The sequence below is a fragment of the Tursiops truncatus genome, chromosome 15 (assembly GCF_011762595.2).
Source record: "Tursiops truncatus isolate mTurTru1 chromosome 15, mTurTru1.mat.Y, whole genome shotgun sequence".
Lineage (NCBI taxonomy): Eukaryota > Metazoa > Chordata > Mammalia > Artiodactyla > Delphinidae > Tursiops > Tursiops truncatus.
The window spans coordinates 26,246,239-26,269,724 of NC_047048.1; the positions used below are offsets into that span (position 1 = coordinate 26,246,239).

The 23,486-nt window shown below is 39.8% G+C and overlaps 1 protein-coding gene across 11 annotated transcripts in view; it reads right to left on the reverse strand.

Annotated features, from left to right (window-relative positions):
- MRTFB (myocardin related transcription factor B) overlaps positions 1-23,486 on the reverse strand; it is a 281,350-nt gene that overhangs the window by 51,786 nt on the left and 206,078 nt on the right. For all 11 annotated transcript variants that reach the window (XM_019928677.3, XM_019928680.3, XM_019928679.3 and 8 more), the window contains 2 exons: positions 2,723-2,788; positions 578-633 (listed from right to left, as the gene is read on the reverse strand). In XM_019928677.3, the coding sequence (XP_019784236.1) occupies positions 578-633; positions 2,723-2,788 (122 nt within the window). The remainder of the gene's footprint in view (positions 1-577; positions 634-2,722; positions 2,789-23,486) is intronic.

Consider the following 23,486-nt stretch of genomic DNA (forward strand, 5'->3'; position numbering starts at 1 on the left):
ATGCTTATTTTCATATTGCATGATAGAAGTTTCCTCTAAAACAAAAAGAATAATGGCACTTTTAAAGAAAAATAATAAACACCAATTTAGTGTGCAACTATGATGGAGTCATTTCAAAGAATAAAACAGAGCTGAATATGGCAATATTCCTCATTCAGCCAAATTCTCCCACCCTTGGTCAAATGTACTGCTAACATAGACCCAGGAGGGAAACGAAGGAAGGATCCGGTGTCAGTACATCACTTGGGCTATCTGTCTGCAGAGGTAACAAATGGCAGAATTACTCCATCATTATTCTAAAAACTGTTGTTATGCTCCAAAAGTAAGAAAAAAGTGTGATTTGTCCTATGTACAACACTAGTTTACTAGTTTTAAAAGAACAAAATTTGAATGTCCTGTATTTTCTATAAACCTCCAAGATAAAACTACCCCAGGATATATTACTCTATATGCCATGTTATCCTGAAAATACACTATATTTTCTCTATTGATATACGTAGGAGTAAGACTGTTACTTGTCCACAGGTACTTTAATACAAAAGAGAGAAGCAGAATATTTTAAACTGAAATTCCTTACTCTGGCTCGTTCCAAGCTTTTTATCTGCTCGTGGAATGCCGCTGGGCTCTTCAGGGCTGTGAGAAAAAGAAATCATTTCCATGGTATAAATAGAGGAGTTAATACTTCAGTCAAATGTTACAGCGTATCATGGTGATGTTTTCTCTTAATCTGATTAGTGTGCCTCTACAGTCCCATTTATTTCCTAGCTCCTTTAGGAGATCTGCAAAATTGAAACCTTAAATGTTTCAGAATTAAAATTATGTGTTTTACAAATAAAACAAGTTAACATTCACAACAGAGTTGTATACATAATGGCAATGCATATATCAGGTCAGACTAGTTCCAGCCCATAGCTGGGGCAAATTACCATTACCAAGGGAACTGTTTGATGGTTCCTTAACAGGTCTTTGCTCTTATGGCTCTACAAGTTACTGGGAAAAGCCCACAAGTCCTTAGGGCATTTAACGTTGGAGTGATCTAGCCTTGAACTTGAGGACACTCTGCAGTTCATGTCTAAGAGAGCAGTTACCACCTACTGAGAACCCACAACACACTTAGCGCCTTGCTCTGTGGCCCATCACAATTATATTGCTGCTCATCATCACAACAGCCTTGTGACATAGGTATTAGCCCCAGCACAGATGAAAGGCTCAAAGAGGTTAAATGAATTCTTGAAGTTATACAGCTAGATGGTGGTCAAAGCGGGATTTACATCTAGAATTCTGAATTTGGCAGGTTCATGCTCTTTCTACCATACCACAATGCAACTCACTCTAAAGACACAGTGATTCCTTAATATGTTAACTTCTAGTACATTATTCCAAAGTCCCAGAGAGAGAGAGAGGCAGTGTTTATTAAAACATCACATACTACAGAATTTCCATCAATTATCTTTGCAAAATCTTCTGTGTGTATGTCCACTGCTGTCTGATTACACCCTGCACTTATCACTATGGGCAGTCAGAGAATGTGGATGGAATGCAGGACTAGGCTTAACCTGGGCTATCACCTCCCAATATTGGCCAATCAGCTCTTGGTAACATTCTTTTCAATTCTGGTACTTAAACCATTGCAAAGACTCACAGAAGCCCAGCCAAACAGGTTTGGCCAGGGACCAGCTCCTAAAAGCAGACTACAGCTGGCTTCACAGTGGTATTTAAAGCACCGCACTTTGATCCTGTTTGATTGACTCATATCAGGAATGCAGTGGTGGAGAAATCTGGCAGATTATCAAACCAGCTTCTGATAACTGGTTTTATCACAATGCTAGATTTAAAATATGTAGATACTCAATTATTAGTAGTTCAGAAAAAAAAGTGTTCACAGGGAAAAACATCTCCTCATCACAGAGAAAAATCGTTCCTTATCACAAACCAAAAAAAGGCAATAGCAGTGACTGTGAAGACTGGGAAGCATAAGTACATGTTGTAATTTCTTTCTAGTTTTTTAAGCCAAATAAGTTACTTCTTAGAAAAATCAATTTTTAGACAAAAATCCCCAAATAATGCTAACAGCCTATACAAAACCACCACTCTTCTCCTCTAAAATATAAAATCACCTCCAAATTTGGTGATTAAAGGTAAAGAAGACAACTTGGACAAATATTCTAAAATTAATAGACTCTCAAAAATGAAGGAATGAAGCCTAGAGCTACTTGGGAAAATATCTGTACTTGGGCAAGAAAGATTTTATTAATTATAAATAGAATGCTTATTAGTCCTGTAATTGAGATACATAATTATATAGACTATACTATAGCATCAAAGATAATTAATTTGAATTAAAGTAGAACCAGGTTTTGAATTAACTTATCATGTTACTTTTGCCAGTATCATTGGATTCATTATCTAGTGATTATTTCAGTTATTTTAAAGCTAAAAGTAATGCTGAAGTTTGAAGTAAGAACTGATGTTAGCCTAATTACAGAGCTTTAAAGGTATTCTTTGATAATATAAAATTTGTGTCTATCTTTTAAGTTGCATCTGGTTTCCAAAATGTATTTTAAATGATTGTTAGGTTAGCAATGCTGATGCCTGGTTTTTCCTTATAAATTGTATGTGGATTAAATGGATACCACTGAAAGTAGAGTGTGGAACAGCTTCTTCTTAGACATGCCCATTTTGTTACATCACATTAGAAATGACAGTGACACTTCAGTCTTACGTGGCATGATGCCCTGGTCCACTAGTTGTTCTCTCGTCCTCCTTTGTTGCAGCCTCAGCTGGAGCACTGTGCAAAGGAAATAATCACCATTGGAGTTAACAGGCAAACTGTAGGGTCCAACTTACAAAGTTCCAGAGGAGATACAATTAAGCTTACTTAAAAAGCTTATATTTCATAATTGAATAAGGATACTACCTGGTACCATTCAACCTGTCCAAAAAAAAAAAAAAATCAGTTTGTGATTTCTGCCTTTTGGGTGAACTCTGAAGTTCTCTCAGCTTATCTTTTGTTTAGTCAGTTAATAATCTTAAGTTGATGATTAAAGCTAAGTCTTTGTTGTTTAAATACAATCACATCGTACTCAGCAAATAAACAAAAATAGTCGGCTTATATATTCTTATTAATAAAAAACAGAAATGTGAGATACCTTGACATTCCTTAGTTTTTTTAAAAAAACAAGTTAATAGCAAAAATGTATTTTAAGAAAAGATTAATGTATTTGGAGGAACTCACTCCATCTGGAAAATTTTGTTTGTTTGTTTTTTGCGGCACGCAGGCCTGCCACTGCTGTGGCCTCTCGCGTTGCGGAGCAGAGGCTCCGGACGCGCAGGCTCAGCGGCCATGGCTCACGGGCCCAGCCGCTCCGCGGCATGTGGGATCTTCCCGGACCGGGGCACAAACCCGCGTCCCCTGCATCGGCAGGCGGACTCTCAACCACTGCGCCACCAGGGAAGCCCCTGGAACAAATTTTAAATAGCTTTAATGAAGGCCAACTTCATAATAAAAATTAGACCTATGAGATATTACTAATTACGCAAAGGAAAATTTCTGAATTAAGACTTTGAAGTTTAATAATCTTTGCAAAACATAACACTGCATCTCACTCCAGAAGTTCTAAGAAAGCCACAAATCAATTGGTACCTAATTATTTTAATTAAAAGAGTAAATAAATCATTAAACTTGTAGAAAACAAGGTATACATCACAAAATGTGGAAATCCCGCTTGCCAAATTTAATAAAATATATTTTTTCCTCTAGATTTCTCAAGCAGATTCCTTTCATAGCATCTCTATGTTTTTGTCTGGAAAGTGAGCTGATTTCAAAAAAGAGTAATATATGAAGTAACTTCGAAAAATATTTTCCTTGGTTTGCCTTACGTTCAATTTTAAGTTTCCATTTTAAATTTTTCTTTCAAACCATGGATGAAAACCAAGGTTAGGATTATTAAGGGTCCGCCTAAGGGTTGTCAATATGAAAAAAAAAAATTAGCTATGTGTATTTCTTAAATGGTAGGGAAGGAAGACAATTTTTTAGCAAGGGCGTGATGAGGCTGGCTTGGACCAGGCTCAAATGCAAGGCACATAACGGCTCCTACTTGCAATTAACCCCAAGACCTGAAGATGCAGGGCCTGTGGCCCTCATATCCTTTGCTTTTTGCTTGCCCTTGTGCTGACTGCAGAGCAGAGCCCAATCTTAGATATATTTTAAATATATTTTCATATTCATTGCTAGATATGAATGTTATCCTTTACTTAATACTGAAAAAAAATTTTTATATGCTTCTTTTGGGGGCCACAAAGCTTCACTGACATCCCATTTAGAACTGAAGCAATTGACATAAGATTCTATTACACACAGCAAAAGAAAAACTTAGAGTCAAAAAAATATATGCACGTTTCTCACATTAAAATGTTTTGTGGTTCTCTGAATCAATTATGCTCTAACACAAAGATCTTTTCCCTGATAACTTATAGTTTATTGAGAATAGTATGTTCCCACTGTACTTTACTAAGAACAAAAATAACCAAGGAGATGACCCGTGGATCTGATAGCACCCAAATGCCTGCATACTCCGACATTCTTCTATGAATGCCGAAGTTAATTCTTGTCTGAAATCAAGGTGGTCATATTCGAGAGGCAGAATACCAAGAAAAGGAATACTGAGAGGAGAAAAGGGTCAGAACAATCTCTAGTTCAAAGGCTGACACTTCTGGAACACGGTGGTCCACGTGTGTTGCAGAATCTCTAGCAGTAGTATTTTTCCTTTCTCCCACAGGAGTCTTCAAAGAAAGGAGTAAAATAGAAAGGGTAATGAAAATATCATCAGCCTCTTCTTTGGTTTAAGACAAACAAAGCACCATACTAGTGAGACAAATGTGTCAAACACAATACATATTTCTAGGCGAATGGCATCTTGGAATGAGAGATACATTCGCAACAACATGGTGACAACAGCTTGTTCGTCTTGAAGCATCTCCTGACTGTACGCTGGTCAGCTGCCCTCATGCGCCTTCACAGCAGTCCTGTCAGCTGTATTATCTTTCACCAGAAATTGCATTTTCATGCTGTTGTGCGAAGGTATCTGTTGCCATGAGGGTAATATGCCAAATGAATGCATGTCACCAACCACCAGTTGTTAAAATAAAACAAAACTATTGTGTTTTCCATCCATTTTTCTTCACGACAAAACAATCAATCCTATTTATTTCATACTGCTCGAAGGTAGGAGAATAATCTTCCCGATCAATGCTCTCATTACCTATTAATTTTCCCAAGTAGCAATACCCTCACACTACAAATATTACTCAAAGCAGGTGTGGCAGGCAGCCTTCCCCAGGCATGTTCATTCATTAAGAGCCTATTTATTAGGCGTCTGTTAGTGACTGCAGGGTGCATGCATGGGAAAGAACAGCAGCAGCTGTGAATAGAAGGTCTGTTTTTAGGCAAAGACATTAGGAAGAACATGAATGGAAGAGGAGGCAAATAACCAGCCATGTTGTTAAGACTGCAGATTACCCAGCTTGATTTAGTTTTCATCTATACCAAAAGGTGGGCAGCACGGGACACATTATGTTGAATATAAGGCACTATGCCCTATCGAGAGACTTGGGTACACTGCCACTTTTGGTCAATGTTAAAACACAATTACAGTATTCGTCCATATCAAATACAACCAATCACTCGCAACCTGATGGAGGCTCTTCTGAGTACTAATGATTATAAAAAGTACCTATCAGATAGGTACAGGCTCATAATTTTGGACAATAGCAAACTTCCTTTTACTCTTTTCCACTCATCAAATGAGTGGAAAAAAAGAAAGTTAGCACAATAAATGACAAGCAATACCTGTCCCTTAAAGGCAGACCACCCAGGCCAGGAAGAACAAGGCTTGAATGATGTAGACAGCTGAACTGTCCTGCAACACTAGAAAGCTAGAGCTGCCCAGACGTGGGCAGAGCTTATCCAGACCGTGAAGGGGGAAGAGACCCTGAATAGAGAGGGCCTGACTCTTAACGATCATAGAGGCGTTCACCATTGTGGGCATGTGAGCATCTAAAGATGCTTTATCAAGTTAACCTTGGAGACCATCTTCCTCCCTTTGCAGCCTCCAAACTCACGTCTGTGTGGAGGGCAGGACGGCCCAGATCACTGAATGCTACTGGGCCTGTTGCACAGTTGCAGTTCTTAAGACCAATGGATAACGCGGTAGGCTGGCTGATCCCTGGAAACCTGACATACTCTGCACACGTTCACGAGATTGCACTCCTGTAGCCACAAACAGAAGACCAGACGCTGGTCCAGCACTGCTTTCCTGTGGCAGCAGCGGGGGGTGGTGGTGTATGGCTGCCTAAGAAGCCAACCTCGGGGCAATGGCCTTGTGTCTGAAAACAGACCTGAGAGCATTCGCCCCCAGTGCCTTGCTGAATTGATAAATTGTGCTACTGGGCTGACATCATAGCTTCCAACACATTAGGAAACTGACTAAAATTCAGCAACTCCATGGCCATCTTACAAATAATTACATGCCAGAAAAGAAAACATGTAAATCTACAGAATTCTGGAAGGAAAAACAAAAGAGTTCAAAACACTCAGCGAGTGAGCAGCTACATCCTTTCAGAAAACAAAGGACACAGTACTAATGGCGCTGAAATAGAATCCATGTTACGACTGCTCACATTTGAACATTTTCAAGGAATGTCTTTATCTTTGAAACATGTAGAAATGAAAATAATCTGATACATGGACCTAAGAAGTTCTTACGTTTAAAATGGGTGGGGTTAAACCTGTTTCATTTTCTCAAAGAGGTGTGTGTGTGGGGGGGTGGTGGCACACAGGTGTTAACAGCGTATCTCATTATACAGCTAGCACTGTATTCTCTGTGCAAAAACCGTTACCACAGGCTGAGAAGTCTATAACAGCTCTGTGTTTCCCGATGACAAAACTCACAAGAGGTACACCAAGGACCTCCATTAACAGAAGGAGATGAGGTTACAGAGCCATTTGTTTACCCTTTGTGTCACATCTTTCTTAACTAGCCTGAGTCCAAGGTTTTTATTTTTTATTAAAAAGAAAATAAATCTCTTTACCTATTAAAAGAGTGATATATGTTCATTACAGAAAATAAGGAAATTTTAAAAAGGAGGAGGAAGAAACCAAAAAAGAAAATCACCAATAATATCATCAACCAGAGAGATATACAACTACTGTTACCATACTGGTGTATTCCTCTGTCTCTTAGCTAAGCATAATTTTTTTTTTTTTAAAGAAGATGTTGGGGGTAGGAGTTTATTAATTAATTAATTTATTTTTGCTGTGTTGGGTCTTTGTTCATCGCGGTGCGCGGGCCTCTCACTATCGCGGCCTCTCTTGTTGCGGAGCACAGGCTCCAGACGCGCAGGCTCAGTAGTTGTGGCTCACGGGCCTAGCTGCTCCGCGGCATGTGGGATCCTCCCAGACCCGGGCTCGAACCAGTGTCCCCTGCATTAGCAGGCAGATTCTCAACAACTGCACCACCAGGGAAGCCCAGCTAAGCATAATTTTTGATTCTCTGCTTCTACATACTATGATCACACTGTACAATGATAAATGTTCTTGTTATTTCAATGGCTACATAAAATACTCTGTTGGGTGGACATGCATAGTTTACTAAATATACCCCTATTATTTATCACTTAGGTTGTTTCCAATTTTTACAACTACTATAACTAATGCTACGGTGGGTTTTTTGTGTATAAAGTTTATTCCTTATTTTTAGTTATTTCCTTAATTCCTAAAAGGAGGATTCCCTATGTAGTCCATATAAGGCATGGCCATAAAGTAAGGAGACAAATTTGTATGCAAACCATCATCTTTGAAATTATAGTAGATGTGTGAAAACATGGATACAGACTACTTTACATCTGTTGCATTTAGAGAAAAAATTTTCATTAATTTTTGAATTTTTCCAACATGATGTGTGTTATTATTTCTTAGGGCTAACATTCATGGTTTCTGATTACATTTCAACAACAAAAAAATGCATATAATTTGGAAAATTCTACTTAAGTGTTATGTCTTGTTACAAAAGACAAAAACAATATTCTGTCAACATAAATGTTTTCAACTTGCTCTTTTTTTAATACAAGAAAAGTAAAAACGTAATTTTAACCACCATTCTGAAAAATGAAAGGTAGCTCATCTAATGGCAAAGAGGAAATGTCATTCTTATTCATCATCAGAAATAGTTTAGAATTAAAAAGTATCATCTCTGGGCTTCCCTGGTGGTGCAGTGGTTGAGAGTCTGCCTGCCGATGCAGGGGACACGGATTCGTGCCCCAGTCCGGGAAGATCCCGCATGCTGTGGAGTGGCTGGGCCCGTGAGCCATGGCCGCTGGGCCTGCGCGTTCGGAGCCTGTGCTCCACAATGGGAGAGGCCACAACAGTGAGAGGCCCGCGTACCCCCCCCCCCCCACACACACACTCTATCATCTCTTAGTTCCTTTCCCCTGATTCTTAAGTGGATTAAAGTGCTTTTAGAGCAAAATTTTAGGATTAGTTTCCAATATTAAAAAAAAAAAACCTCAAAATAGAATAATGTCTTTCACATAATATTTACACCCCTTCAAAATTTTTAGCTGCTTTTTGAACCAAGATATGTCTTTTCTCTTTTGTTTCTATAAGTAGAATGTTTGAAATGTTTCCATAATATGACATAAAGTGCCTTTTTACTCTAAAGGAAAAAACCCACATTATGCAGCATTTTAATAACATATAGCAATTTGGCATGAGTTGAACAAGCCAAAACAAAGCACAGTGTTGGGCCAGGGGATTTGCAAGGGGACATCTGAGGAACGTATATAACAAAAACAAGGCAGAAATGACACTTTCTGGGAAGCAGTATGGCAGGCAGCCATGGTCTTAAGAAATTCTTTATAAATAGCTAGTTTCAGTTATGGGGTATGAAGGAGGGTGGGATGAGTGGGGACGGAGCGTGGGGGTGGGGATTAGCAGCTGCCTGCAAGTCAAAGAGAAGATCCAATGTATATTATTTAATTACAGGACACTGGACAGAATAAACTGCAGAATCATGAGGGGAGGAAAAAACACCCCAAAACCCTGAGCCAGTCAAGTAAAGGCTGGGTAAACCAGTGGCAAAAGCAAAGATGGGAAACTGAAAAATACTCTAGAATTGTATGTATTGACTCTGAAGATAATATTAGGCAAAAAACAGACCCTGGTTTCAGTTTTTTAAAATTTGTTTAAAGATGTTTGAGTAGTTAAGAGAATGTAGTTGTACTTTGGCAAAAATTTATTATGCATTGTTTAAAGAGTGCTAATTTAAGGGCCTGGTCCTATAAAAACAAGACAATTTAGAAAAGCCAACATCTTCATATTATCTTTTGAACTTAGATACAGGAGGGATTAACTGGCCCCTAAGTAATACCTTAGAACAGTTACATTTGGGGGCCCCATTCAACCCTGATTTCAGTGTTCTATCAAGCAGCTGGTTCAGCAGTAAAGTTTACAACTGCATTTGTTCAATCAGCTAGGGGCAAATGACATCTTGAAAAAATCTGTATCAAAAGAGCAAAAGACTGATGGACTGCTTTTTCTGTTCCTCAGAAGTAAATGTTTAAAAAGCTGGGCTTCCCTGATGGCACAGTGGTTGAGAGTCCTCCTGCCGATGCAGGGGACACGGGTTCGTGCCCCGGTCCGGGAAGATCCCACATGCCGCGGAGCGGCTGGGCCCGTGAGCCATGGCCGCTGAGCCTGCGCGTCCGAAGCCTGTGCTCCGCAACGGGAGAGGCCGCGACAGTGAGAGGCCCGCGTACCGCAAAAAAATTAAAAAATTAAAAAAAAATAAAACGATTCCCATATTTTTAGTTCTTTGCTGTGAATGGGTATTTTGTAGTCACAGGGTAAGCAGTCACATCCTGAAGGCTTTCCTTCTAAGCCTGGGATTCAGAAATACACAGTGTATGTACCACTAACACCTATATTTAAAAATCCATGTTTTGGGCTTCCTTGGTGGCATAGCAGTTAAGAATCCGCCTGCCAAGGCAGGGGACACGGGTTCGAGCCCTGGTGCGGGAAGATCCCACATGCCATGGAGCAACTAAGCCCGTGTACCACAACTACTGAGCCCACGTGCCACAACTACTGAAGCCCGCACGTCTAGAGCCCGTGCTCCGTAACAAGAGAAGCCACCACAGTGAGAAGCCCGCGCACCACAATGAAGAGTAGTCCCGGCTTGGTGCAACTAAAGAAAGCCTGCTTGCAGCAACAAAGACCCAACACAGACAAAAAAAAACAAAAAAGTTTTTTTTAAAAAAATCCACATTTTATAAAATTTTTCTATTTATTTGTTAAAATAAAAGTGACACATGCACATAAAAAAGGACATTAAAAAAAAGATGAGGGCTTCCCTGGTGGCACAGTGGTTGAGAGTCCGCCTGCCGATGCAGGGGACACGGGTTCGTGCCCCAGTCCGGGAAGATCCCACATGCCGCGGAGCGGCTGGGCCCGTGAGCCAAGGCCACTGAGCCTGCGCGTCCGGAGCCTGTGCTCCGCAACGGGAGGGACCACAGCAGTGAGGGGCCCGCGCAATGCCAAAAACAACAACAACAACAAAAAAGGTGAAAGATATTTTCTTAGATCAGTGTCCCTAGGCAAAAGAAACAAAAGTAAAAATAAACACATGGGACCTAATCAAACTTAAAAGCTTGTGCACAGCAAAGGAACGATCAACACAATGAAAACACAACCTATGGACTGGGAGAAAATATTTGCAAATGATGCGACCAACTATATCCATAATATACAAACAGCTCATAAAACTCAGTATCAAAAAAAAAATCAAACAACCCAATCAGAAAATCGGCAGAAGACCTAAATAGACATTTCTCCAAAGAAGACATACAGATAGACAACAGGCACATGAAAAGATGTTCAACATCGCTAATTATTAGAGGAATGCAAATTAAAACCACAATGACCTCACACTGGTCAGAATGGCTATCATCAAAAAGTCTACAGGGGGCTTCCCTGGTGGCGCAGTGGTTGAGAGTCCGCCTGCCGATGCAGGCGACGCGGGTTCGTGCCCCGGTCCGGGAAGATCCCACATGCCGCGGAGCAGCTGGGCCCGTGAGCCATGGCCGCTGAGCCTGCGCGTCCGGAGCCTGTGCTCCGCAACGGGAGAGGCCACAACAGTGAGAGGCCCGCGTACCGCAAAAAAAAAAAAAACAAAAAAAAACAAAAAAAAAAAACCAAAAAAAAAAGTCTACAGGGAATTCCCTGGTGGTCCAGTAGTGAGGACTCTGCTTTCACTGCCGAGGGTTCAATCTTAGGGAACTAAGATTCCATAAGCTGCACGTCGTGGCCAATAACAACAACAACAAGTCTACAAATAATAAATGTTGGAGAGGGTATGGAGAGAAGAGAACCCTTGTACAATGTTGGTAGGAATGTAAATTGGTACAGTTGCTATGGAAAACATTATGGAGGTTCCTTAAAAAAACTAAAAACAGAGTAACCATGTGATTCAGCAATTCCACTCCTGCATATGTATCTGGAAAAAATGAAAACACTATTCCAAAAAGATACACGTACCCCAAAGCCAAGATATGGAAACAACCCAAGTGACAATCAAGACGACTGATTTAAGAAGATGTGGTACATACAGGATTAACAGATACAAACTACTATAAAAAACAGATAAGCAACAGGATTTACTGTATAGCACAGGGAACTATATTTAGTAGCTTATAATAACCTATAATGGAAAATAATCTGAAAAAATATATGACTGAATCACTTTGCTATACATCTGAAACTAACACAACATTGCAAATCAACTATACTTCAATTAAAAAAAAGTGAAAGTCAGTCCATCCCACCAGAGACCTCCAGTCCTCCTCCATAAAGGTAACCACTATTAAACTTCTATGGCTCTAGAGAATGTTTCGTGAATATTCTGGCAATGTTAAGTATAAAATATGCAAAGGAAATACACGCGGAGGCATCATACCATTCACACAGTTCAATAATCTGCTTAAAAAAAAAACCACCCATGAAATCCAGCTCATTCTTCTTTCTGGTTATCTTAGTGGCTGTATCTAACATATGGATGTGTCAATCATATACATTTAAGTGTCTAGATTTCCTGCTATTATTGTTATTAGTAACAATGCTGCAGTGATTATCTTCATTTTGTGTCATCGTGTGTGTGTATGTATAAACACTTAAAGATATATATATATACACACATATATATACACACACACTTAAAATACACACACACACACTGAAAATTTTGATAGGGACACTTTGCAATCCAAATGGTTGTACCAATCTATATCCCCACTTACAAGGCAAGAGAGAGGACCTTTTTGCTCATCCCTTCCTCATAATATACATCATCATGCTTTAAGGTAATTTTAAATTCAGAACCAAAGATCACTTACTCTTACCTAAGGCTATCAGCAATATTATGCCAAAGTAATAGTAAAATTTGAAATAACTATTAAGCAGTAAGGGACCAATAGATATCAAAAGAATTAGTGAGAGTGATGGGGCTGGGTTTTTGACTGAATGCAGAGATATTTACAGTGGTTGTCATAAGCTCAGGTTAAGCTTTCTCTTGTAAACCACATATTTATTTATAAATTTGGTAGAATTCTTCTCATGTTCCAGGACAGAAACCTAATAAGCTTAAGACTTCTCATTCTTTTTTCTTCAATTCCAACACAGCTGAGAGATGTAATAGACAGATTTGAGAAATACTTAGAACAAAATCAACGCTATGTGCTGAGGGACTGGATGTTGTGTTTGAAGGAAAAAAGATAAAGATGATGCCTGGGTTTCTGGCTTAAGCACGTGGGTGGGCCACTGACTGAATAAAGAATACATCATGGCCATTTACGGAGTTCAGTCTTGGACGTGTCTGAATTAGAAGCTGAGATGTCAGAGCGACAACTGGCTCTACGGGTCCAGATTTCAGAAGGTAGCTCTTGGCAGGAGGCTAAAATTTGGAAGTTGTCACTTATGTAGTACTTGAAGCTATGGGAGTTTGCCAAGGTAGAGAATATAGAAAGAGGAGGCAACAACAAGAAGCACAGGACCAAGTTCCTAGGAAATCCAACAATTAAAAGCCCATTTTTATAGGTCAGATAGGGGATGAAGGTCCAAAAAAGGAAGTGAGAGGAAGCTGCCTAAGGAGGAGGAGGAGCCTGGAGAGTGTGTATAAAAGTGTTTCTAGAAAGGGGTCACGACCAACTGGGTCCGATGCTGCTGTTGTAATACATGAAGGAGCTGCTTTTTGGAGTGATGGATGGAAACCAGGCTGGAAGAGGTTAGGGAGGGGTAAGAGTAAGAATGATAGTAATGGAAACAATGCTTTCAAGATGTTGCCCAGGGGGCTTCCCTGGTGGCGCAGTGGTTGAGAGTCCACCTGCCGATGCAGGGGACACGGGTTCGTGCCCCGGTCCGGGAAGATCCCACATGCTGTGGAGCGGCTGGGCCCCTGAGCCATGGCCGCTGAGCCTGCGCGTCCGGAGCCTGTGCTCCGCAACGGGAGAGGCCACAACAGTGAGAGGCTCGCGTAGCGCAAAAAAAAAAAAAAAAAAAAATGTTGCCCAGGAAGGTAGGAGAGAGGCAAAAGCTTGAGGGGTGTGGAACTTCAGGTTGGAACATACTTGAACAGGTTTACAAGCGATGAAGAGCGAGAGAGAAAAGGGGAGGGGAGAGGAGGGAGAGAATGGGAATGAATGAATGAGAATAAGAGGTAGCAGATCCCTTGAAGGGGAGGGGATTCAGAGCAAACAAGAACAACCTTGTTAAGAGACACTTCCTCTATCATGACAGGAAGGCAATGAGGATTGGATACAGCTGCAGAGAGGTTTATAGATGTGGTCTGGGACGTCCAGAGAGTTCCCAGATGATGGCTTTTATTTTCTCAGAGAAGGAGGAAGAAAGGTCATCTGTTCAAAGTGAGATGAATGAAGGAAACGTCAGTTTTGAGGCTAGTGAAGGAGATTTGAAATAATCATTGCAGACTGCGAAGAACAAGTTGAAAAGAGAAACATGGTTATTTTGTCTTGACATGCTCCAACTAATAATGGCAACAGCTTGGGGGAGAGAAGTCAGTTAGGAAATGGCGAGTCACTCACTGGCTGTGAACGATATCATTTCATCAGAGAAAAAGACCACAAGATACAAAATTAGAACATTTCGCAGTTCTTTCTCAAGCTCATTATATACAATTTTAGTTAAGAACAGTTGCAGGCCAGCAATTCCACTTCTAGGTGAACTGAAGTTAAAACAGGTACTCAAACACACACATGTACACCCATGTTCACAGCAGCACTATTCACAACAGCCAAAAGGTGGGAACAGTCCAAATGTCATCAAGAGATGAATAAACAAATCCTGGTCCATCCATACAGTGGAATATTATTCAGCCATAAAAAGAAATCAAGTACTATATAAGCCCCAACATGGATGAACTTGAAAAACATTACGCTAAGTAAAAGACGCCAGATGGCAAAACATCATATATATGATTCCATAGGTGTGAAACATCCAGAATTGGTAAATACACAGAGACAGAGCTCAGATTGGTGGCTACCTGGAACTGGGGGGAAGTCACTGCTTAATGGCTACAGGGTTTTTTCTTGGGCTGATGAAAATGTCCTGGAACTAGACAGAGGTGTACTTGCACAACACTGTGAATACATTAAATGCCCCTGAATCGTTCACTTAAAATGGTTAATTTTATGTTGTGTGAATTTTACCTCAATAGAAAAAATGGAACAGTTGGCAGAGCAACTGACTTTAAGACACTGATTACTCAAGAATCAAATTTCTTATTTCCCACCCATCGCTAGCTAGCCCCCCTCACCATCATAATTCCGTTAACCACCAACGGTTACTTCATCTTTTAAGGATTTGATAACTACAATAACAGCTATATATTATATTTCCTGTCACACCAAATTCTAGGTTTTGTTGGTTTTTGGGGGGCCTCTAATTCCCCTTCTAAATCTCATCCTTATACTCTAGCACCTTCTACAATGCTCACCATATAGAAGTTTTAATAAACATGTTTTACTTAATTTTGTACGGTATACTTACAAGTATATAACTGAGTTACTATTTTCTGAGGAAAAAGAATTCTAGCCAAGTTTAAGAATAAATCACCAAGAAGATTTTGTATGGGCAAGTGATTATCATGGGACAGAACCAACACTTGTCTTGCTTAGTTGTATGAATTTGAGGCTTCAGATATTTCTGAATTGATGTTGGTGGTAGAAGACAAAATCTAATTATATTGTTTTGAAGGGTAAAAGAAGACTGAAAAAGGGAACACTAAGGGCAAAGGAGTAAAGAAGAGCATGAAAGACTGGTAGACAGTAATTTATTTTCATCTCCATTTACAGTTAATGTGAAATTTAGGCTGCATTAGAGAAGCGTACAAACACTTAAGCACTCTCATAGATGATAAAAAGTAGCAACCGAAGATTACAGACTTTTGGTTGTATTTTCAGGGGTCTGATTTGCCAATTATAAAATAAGGTTCTTCTTCAAGTAATTTAAAATAATGAAATGCAAAGAGGCCAAAAATAAAATGGTGGTGTGTCCTATAAGAGCCATGCTATCTGCGCTCATTAAGCAAACTCCCGTCAACACTCCTGTCTGAAGCAAAAGCAGAGTTAACACAGTATGCACATAAATCTAAACCTCTGATACCACCGAGCGCAAAGGGCGTTCTGATCAGGAATTTTTATATTATGATTATTTTCCATTTAGGAAAAGGAGAGACAACATTAAGTTAATTTTAAAAAACTGTGCAAATCAGTGTTTGAAAGTTAGGTCTTAGACTACCTAGGAAATACTGCCTTTCATCCAGTATCAGAAAGTCTACTGCATCCTTTGACGTCCACTGGGGTGAGGGGTGTGGGGGAAGAGGCAGGTGATACAAACTGTGGAATTCTAAACCACTGTCCCTTGCTGGTAGGGAGGTCACAGTCAAGAATGCAGCATTCACCCTCTATTAGGAATTAAAGAGCAAAAATGAAGTAAAAACTAAAAATGCTAGCAGTCCAGGCTAATGCACTGTAGGTTTCCTGCATTAATCTGCACCATGAGGTCAGGAAGACAATGTTTTCAACACTCAGCCCTTGGAAATTTACAGGTACTTTGATAACTCTCTGGTTGGCTGCTGCTTCTGTTTCCATGGAAACAGGCTGCTAAAAATGGGCCATGTTTCTTTAAACTGATCATACCTTCACACAAATTCCCCTCTCCTTTTTGTCAAAAGTTGGAATGAATTAAGTATGCTTCTCATGGTATGACAACGTGATATCAAGCCAGGGGACCTGGTACAGAATGGCAGGGACAACGTTAGCCTGTGGCAGACATACAGAAAGATATTATACATACCTATGTACATCTAAAAAAATCTCACTTGGTTAAAACGCAGTGGAAATAAATTACACAGTGGAATAAATTGAAGTATAACACAAATAATAGGCACTGCAAAAGTAAAATCATCCACTTAATTGCCTGATCACCAGCAATGTAAAGAGGTTTAAAAAAAACTTGATTTGTTTTTTCAGACAATTAATTTTTAATCTGTAGGACCATGCTGGTTCTATACCTGAATGTCTAGATTTCTTAACCCTCCATGTTTCCAAAAGAAGATAACGTTTATTTTTCTTATTTGGGGGGTAATCAAAAAGTCTATGTTTCACTGCTGCATTAGAATTTCAGTGTGCAGGCATAGGCAGAGGTGCTGACACTTTTTTTTTTAAATCTTTATTGGAGTATAATTGCTTTACAGTGTTGTGTTAGTTTCTGCTGTATAACAAAGTGAATCAGCTATACGTATACATATATCCCCATATCCTCTCCCTCTTGTGTCTCCCTCCCACCCTCCCTATCCCATCCCTCTAGGTGGTCACAAAGCACCGAGCTGGTCTCCCTGTGCTATGCAGCTGCTTCCCACTAGCTATCAGTTTTACATTTGGTAATGTATATATGTCCATGCCACTCTCTGACTTCATCCCAGCTTCCCCTTCCCCACTGTGTCCTCAAGCCTGTTCTCTACATCTGTGTCTTTATTCCTGCCCTGCCACTAGGTTCATCAGTACCGTTTTTTTTAGATCCCATATATGTGTGTTGTGCTGACAGCTTAAAGCTCTTTCCTAATCCCTCTAAATTGGGAAAATGTACGTTGTATAAAAGATTCTGAAATGCCTTAGGGTAAATTCCTAAGGCAGCTTCTCTGAATAAAAAGACAATTAACAATGAAACAGGAAAATAGTGGAATATTATTTACCTCCAGTTTCTCCCAGAATAGTAAGCACATGCTACTCTCTTGAGGTCATTTGATCCTGGCTCAATATCCTGGTTTTTCTTCCCATTTTGTGGATTCAGGAATGGGACATACACACACACACACACACACACACACACACACACACACACACACACGCACACAGAGTTGACTCTTGAACAACATGGCTTTGAACTGCACAGGTCCACTTACACGTGGACTTTTTTTTCAATAAATGCAGTACCTGTATTTTCATTTTACATATCTTTAACTAAGTGGGGGAAAAGTTTGTGTTTGATTAGAGATCACGATATGTGGAATCAAAAGAATTAGGGTCTGAGTCCTGATTTTACCCAAACCGTTTTGGTTTCCTGCCCTTGGTTGAGTCATCTGTCAATTCCTTTGTTTCTGAGGCAGAGAGAACAGTACTCAGATTTTTGACTGCGCATGGCAGGGGGGTGGGAGGCTGGCGCCCTTAACTCCCACGTTGTTCAACGTTATATATGTATACCTACACACACATGTGCCAATTTGCCCACAAAAACACAAGGAGAACAGTGAACTTGGGACACAACTTGTGTGCAATCCTAATGTCAGAGCAACTGTGCACGATGATGCAGATCAAAGGATGAGCTGCGTTGTTCAGGCCAATCGGGTGGGGATGGGGTGGGGATGGGTGGGCAGGCAGAGGCGTTCTGGGAGAGAACAGCTGTGGAGAGAGAGAGAAGTGGCACAGAGGCAGGGCCTCACTTGCTGAAGGCGGCCAGAGTGTAGGCGGAGATCAGCTGGGCAGCTCTATCTCTACTTGAGTAAAGATTCCTGCTGAGATTCTATTTGAGGAAGGGGACCTGGATAAGGGTGGGGCTGTGGTGAAACAGTGCTGTTGAGAAATGAAATATTTTTGAGGTAGAATTGACAGATTCGATAACCAGATTTGGTGACAGGCTATGAGGAGAAGGTCAAGGAAGGTATCAGGGATCACTCCCATTTTGGGTTCCTGCCGTGAGCTAATGGGGGGACGGAGGTGCCACTGACGGAGAGACAGGAAGCCCTGGAGGAATGTGTTTCATGGGAAGAAGTAAGGGGCCTACTGGAGCCGTCAGGGATGTAGATGACCGTGCAGGTCTGAAGCACAAGAGAGACGCCTGGCGCTCAGTCTGTGATCCTCACTCATTTGGACTAAAGCAGAGAGAGGTTTCTTCTGCTATGTCTTTTATGTGTGTGTATATTTTAACTTCTAAATGATCATTCAGTTTCCCACTGCAGGCTGTGAGCTCCCTGAATGCCGTTGCTTATAGAGGTTTACAACCTCTAGAGTGATGCTGTGGAGAAGCACTCAAACTTCTGCCAAACAAAATGATTTCCAATAAAAAGTTAAATTATATAATTTCATCTCAAAGGCAGCATATACCCATTTTTAAAAGACACTGAATTACATCTGGGAAAAAGAATCTTCTACTTTTTCCTTCATACCTGTATGTTGTTTGAATTTATTTTAAGGACCGTATCGTACACTTCAAATTTATTTTTAAAAGACCCATTAATTTAGCAATACCTCACTTGTACAACACTTTCAGTTATGTAGAACACTGGCAGAAAACAAAGAAAGAAGAAATTCCCAAAGAAATAAAAATAGATGCTGCAAAGTTCACGTGCTTTACTTACAGAAGAAGGCTCGGTAGCATTCTCTATTTTAACTGCTTATTTGTCTGCTTCTCCCAGTATGACTCAATAAATCTTAATTGAATCAACAACACAATCACGATTCCACTATTACATTTTGTTTATTTGTTGCTTACTTGGAAGATTAGAAGCAGCAGGTCAGAAAAGCGAAAAGCAGCCGAACGTGGCAGATGACAAAAATCAAATAATAAACAATGATTCTAGTAATCCAGTAATGATCTAGGGATCATTCTGTGCATGGGCAAACAGTTTTATACACCTCAACAATGACTTAAGGCACCAATGCATTACATTTTGGGTTAGCCATTAATTTATAATTGAATTTTAAATTATATCTGAAGGTAACAGTTCAAACTGTATTGTTTAAGAAGGCAGAGAGGGGTATAATATTCTTCAAAAACTTATTGCATAATAGTAATGTATCTTTGAGATGCAGGGCACTGGGAGTGAGGTATAAAAATCATCCAAACAATGACAGTATCTCCAAGAAATATTATGGTCTAATAGTGAAGACAGTACAGACACATACTACAGTAGCAAAAGGTGACATGCCATAAAAAGATGCAGAGCAAGTTACTGGGAGTATATGATAGAGAAGGAATTATTTTTAGCTGATAGGATCAGGTGACTTTCTTTAGGAAGTGGCACAGGGACTGGGTTTCAAGAGACTCTGGACCTGCAAAGCTGGGGTGAGCAGCTTTCCAAGAGAACGTCCAGCAGTGATGGAAATGGTTTATAATCTGCATGGTTCTATACAGAAGCCACTAACCAGGTGTGGCGTCTGAGTAACTGAAATGTGGAGAATGTGGCTGAGGAGGTAGATTTTAAAAAATTTTACTTCATTTTTAATGATTTTAAATGTAAATCTGAACAGCCATGTGAGGCTAATGGACAGTGCAGGTAGAGTATGTATGAGATAATCTGTCACTTAGAAAAGTTTTGGTGCTTTAATAAAGGTATTTATTTAGTCTATTTTCCCTAGGTTGAACTGCTCAGAATATCTCAGACAAATGTGCATTTTTTCCATACATAGATCTCCTATAGCCATGTCCCAGCGCACCCCATTAACCCACTCCGCTGTCTATGATGCAGTCTGCCACAAACTTTCACATGCTTTATCACAACTGTTACTAGCCAGTCTACGACAGAATTGGGAATGTGGTTCCCCAAAGCAGTAGCTCTTCTCCCCACCAGCCACAGCTGAGCCACACAATAAAAGGAGCCCAGATCCCCGAGTCATTTCTTAGAGGACGGCTGACTAGGATAGCTGCCCAACCCACCTGGGACTATGTTTTGAGCAAGAAATGCGCTTTGATTGGTTAAAACACTGAGTTTGGGGGTTGTTTGTTAGAGCAGGTAGTTCAGTCAAAGTAATTAATACACAAGCCAGTTTTCTTTCTTTGGTGTTTCATTTTCACCATTAGAGAGCTCCGTATATCGAACATCAATTTTTCCTCTTTAAATTGATTTGCTACCATTTTGTCTTGGATAAATACGGGATATAACTAGCTGGTAGCACTGGCATTATGATTCATTATCTCAGTAACGCTTCATATTAAACCACTTATCTGAATTAAACATCTCAATTTATTTGATTTTTCCCCTCAAGTTTCATGATTATTAATTTGTAAGTTGTCAAGTCAGTGATGTGTAATATCCTTCAGTTGTTAGAACGAGAAATTAAATTTAAATCTCATCTGTGATGAGCCCTATTAAAAAATGTTCTAAACCTTTTGTGGATAAGTCAAAAGGTGAGATTCCCTACTGCTGCTTTGACAAAAGAAACCAGTCTAAGGAAAATGTTCTATTTTGAAGTTGATCAGAATTCATGACATTTGTTGCCATTTCTCACCTGAAGCAGAAAATAATTAAATTCTCCAACTATATATGTGGGTTGGTATTTATCAAAAAGTTTATATAAGCATTAACAAAACTGTGAGGAGATATGCTTTACTATCCAAAGAATTCTCTGGTATGTGGTGACAGCTATTCACAGGCGGTTGACACTTGGAACATTTTTCCCTTAAACTTTCAACAGGTATTGCTAAATTTTCTTGCTAAGGTGTCACATAAACTTTGAAACCTATGATTATCTGCTTACAAAATCTGTTTTTCCCCCTAATAATAATTTCAGCTAATTAGCACTGTCAACAATAACAGGAATTCTAAAATGTCCCCAAAGAAGCAAGAACGAGAGCAACTACTTGAGAAGCAGAGGTCGACCTCCCACCCCTCGCAGCAGACACCATCACGAATGCCAGAGACCTGGCTGTGTCGCTACGATTAGAATGGAATGGACCAAAATCTATTCTTCCCTCATTACCTGAAAACTTTTGATTCAGACACTGCCACAAATGAGTGGAACATCAAATATTATTTATGTGAAAGGTAGTATTTTAAATTAGTATCCCTTAACATGAGGCATAAACCACAGACATGACTAAATAGTCAGAAATTTGTCTTTTGACAAGACAGCATAGGATCTAATTAGACTCTGGGGCATTTTAGTGTTTGAACATTGCTGCCGTATAAATAAGCTTTCACAGATTAATAAAACTGACATATGACCCAGGACCTAGCAGCAGAAGAAGCTCAGCAGTGGCCTGTCCCAAGAGTCTGATAAGGTCACCACTGGTGCTCATCTGCAGGCAGTGACTGTGACACACTGAATTCCAGGAGTTCAACCCTGCAAAGGAACGTAGTCATTTTCGGAGGACACCAAGGAAAAAAAGTAGCTTTCTGCAAAATTTCTCCTATTTTTTCTGCTCTAATTAAACTCAGGTCTAATCCTCTTTCGGTGTCACTACCTTTGAGGTACAGATCACCTTTGATATCTCTCTTTTTTTTTTTCCCCCCTCAGCCCTATCGCTAGCAAAAAATAAGTAGACATACAGTCTGTTGAGATAGAAAGCGAAGCCTAGTTCAGTGCAACTGTGGTGAGGTAGATGAATTTTATCATCCAGTCATTTCTGTGGAGTGTTTAAAAATATGAAAGTTCTCTCCCTGTACACCTCTTTATACTGATGAATTTACATGACAGCAAGATATGTAAGTACTTCTCTACTTTGCCAATATACACAAGATTTTAAAAATTAAATTTTAAATAGAAAGGAAAAGTAACAAAGGGTTAAAAAAATTAGAAGAGGGGTGGCAAACTGGCATGAAACTGGGTATCTCATAAAGACACTATGAAGTAGGTATTGTTTATCTTCATTGTACAAAGGAGGAAATTAAGGCTCAGAGCAGTGAACTTGTCTAGGGTCACAGAGCTAGAAAATGGGATTTGATCCCAAGTATATCTCACTTCAGAGTCCATGCTCTTGCTTTGTGACATTATACTACAGCACATGTATAAATTCAAAGCATGGTCACAACTGTTAGGGAAAGAATCGATACATTACGTAATCATCTCAAGGCAGTTTTGCTGTTCCTGTTGATAATTCTCCTACCCTGTTTTTATATTTTTAATTCTTGCTCTCTACACTCGTTATCATACTGTTGTTGTAACATCTTTTTATTTCTCCAATTGCATTTTCCTCCACTTTTCCCGGTTTTTCAAGTAGCGTAAAAATTGTTAAAAATTTATGATGTTAATAGGAGCTTAACACTAGAACTTGACTTAAATGATATATAGATAATCCCCTTTTTAAGTTACTGATTTAAAAAAATTAAGTTCTCCTCAGTGAGTCTCTAGAACGTGCCCTAGAAGCTCTACCGGTGTTGATTTTACGAGAGTCTACAAGAAGACCTGCAGCGCACAAGCGGGGGCAACCCCGCTGTCTGGTTCCTGGCAGCAGCTATTGATACTTCATTGTGTGTCCTTTGTTTCCATCTACATGTTTGTTTCAACCAGTACCCAAAAGAAGTTCAACTCCAATAAGAAAACAACTATCGTTCCTTCTTCTTATTGTTTAAATATGCAACGATCCGTCACCACATTCTCCTTTTCTAAATGTATGAAAAAGAAAAGAAGGAATATCATTTTGGAAGAAGCTCAGACTGCTGCTTGGGCAGACAACTGTATTTACTGTCTGGGTCTCCAGAAGACGAGGAAGAGCCGGTGGAGAGGTGAGGGGGCAGCTGATGGTTATTGTGGGGAGTTTTCCTCCCAAAGAACACTAGAAAATCAAATTTCAAATTAAACAAGCATCGAGAGGGGTGACTTTCATATCTCAAATTCAGAAAAAACTTATTCTCTGAAGATTCTGAATTTCTTACTCCATGGTCCCTGGTCTCCAGCTGCTGTAGTAAAGCACACTGGGCACTGGTCTTGCCACACTTCAGTGTACCAGGACACAGGACAGCAGTGCCCAGAACTTTGGACATTTTTCTTAAATCAGCCAGGGAGGTACCTGCGTGGTGGCCACTAACAATCACTGACAGCATTCTTAAGCTTACTCTTTGCTTTGTTAAAAAACGACAAAACTATGCAATGTGCCTAAAAAACAAAACAAAATGATGGTGCAGTGTGCATTATAACCAATTAAA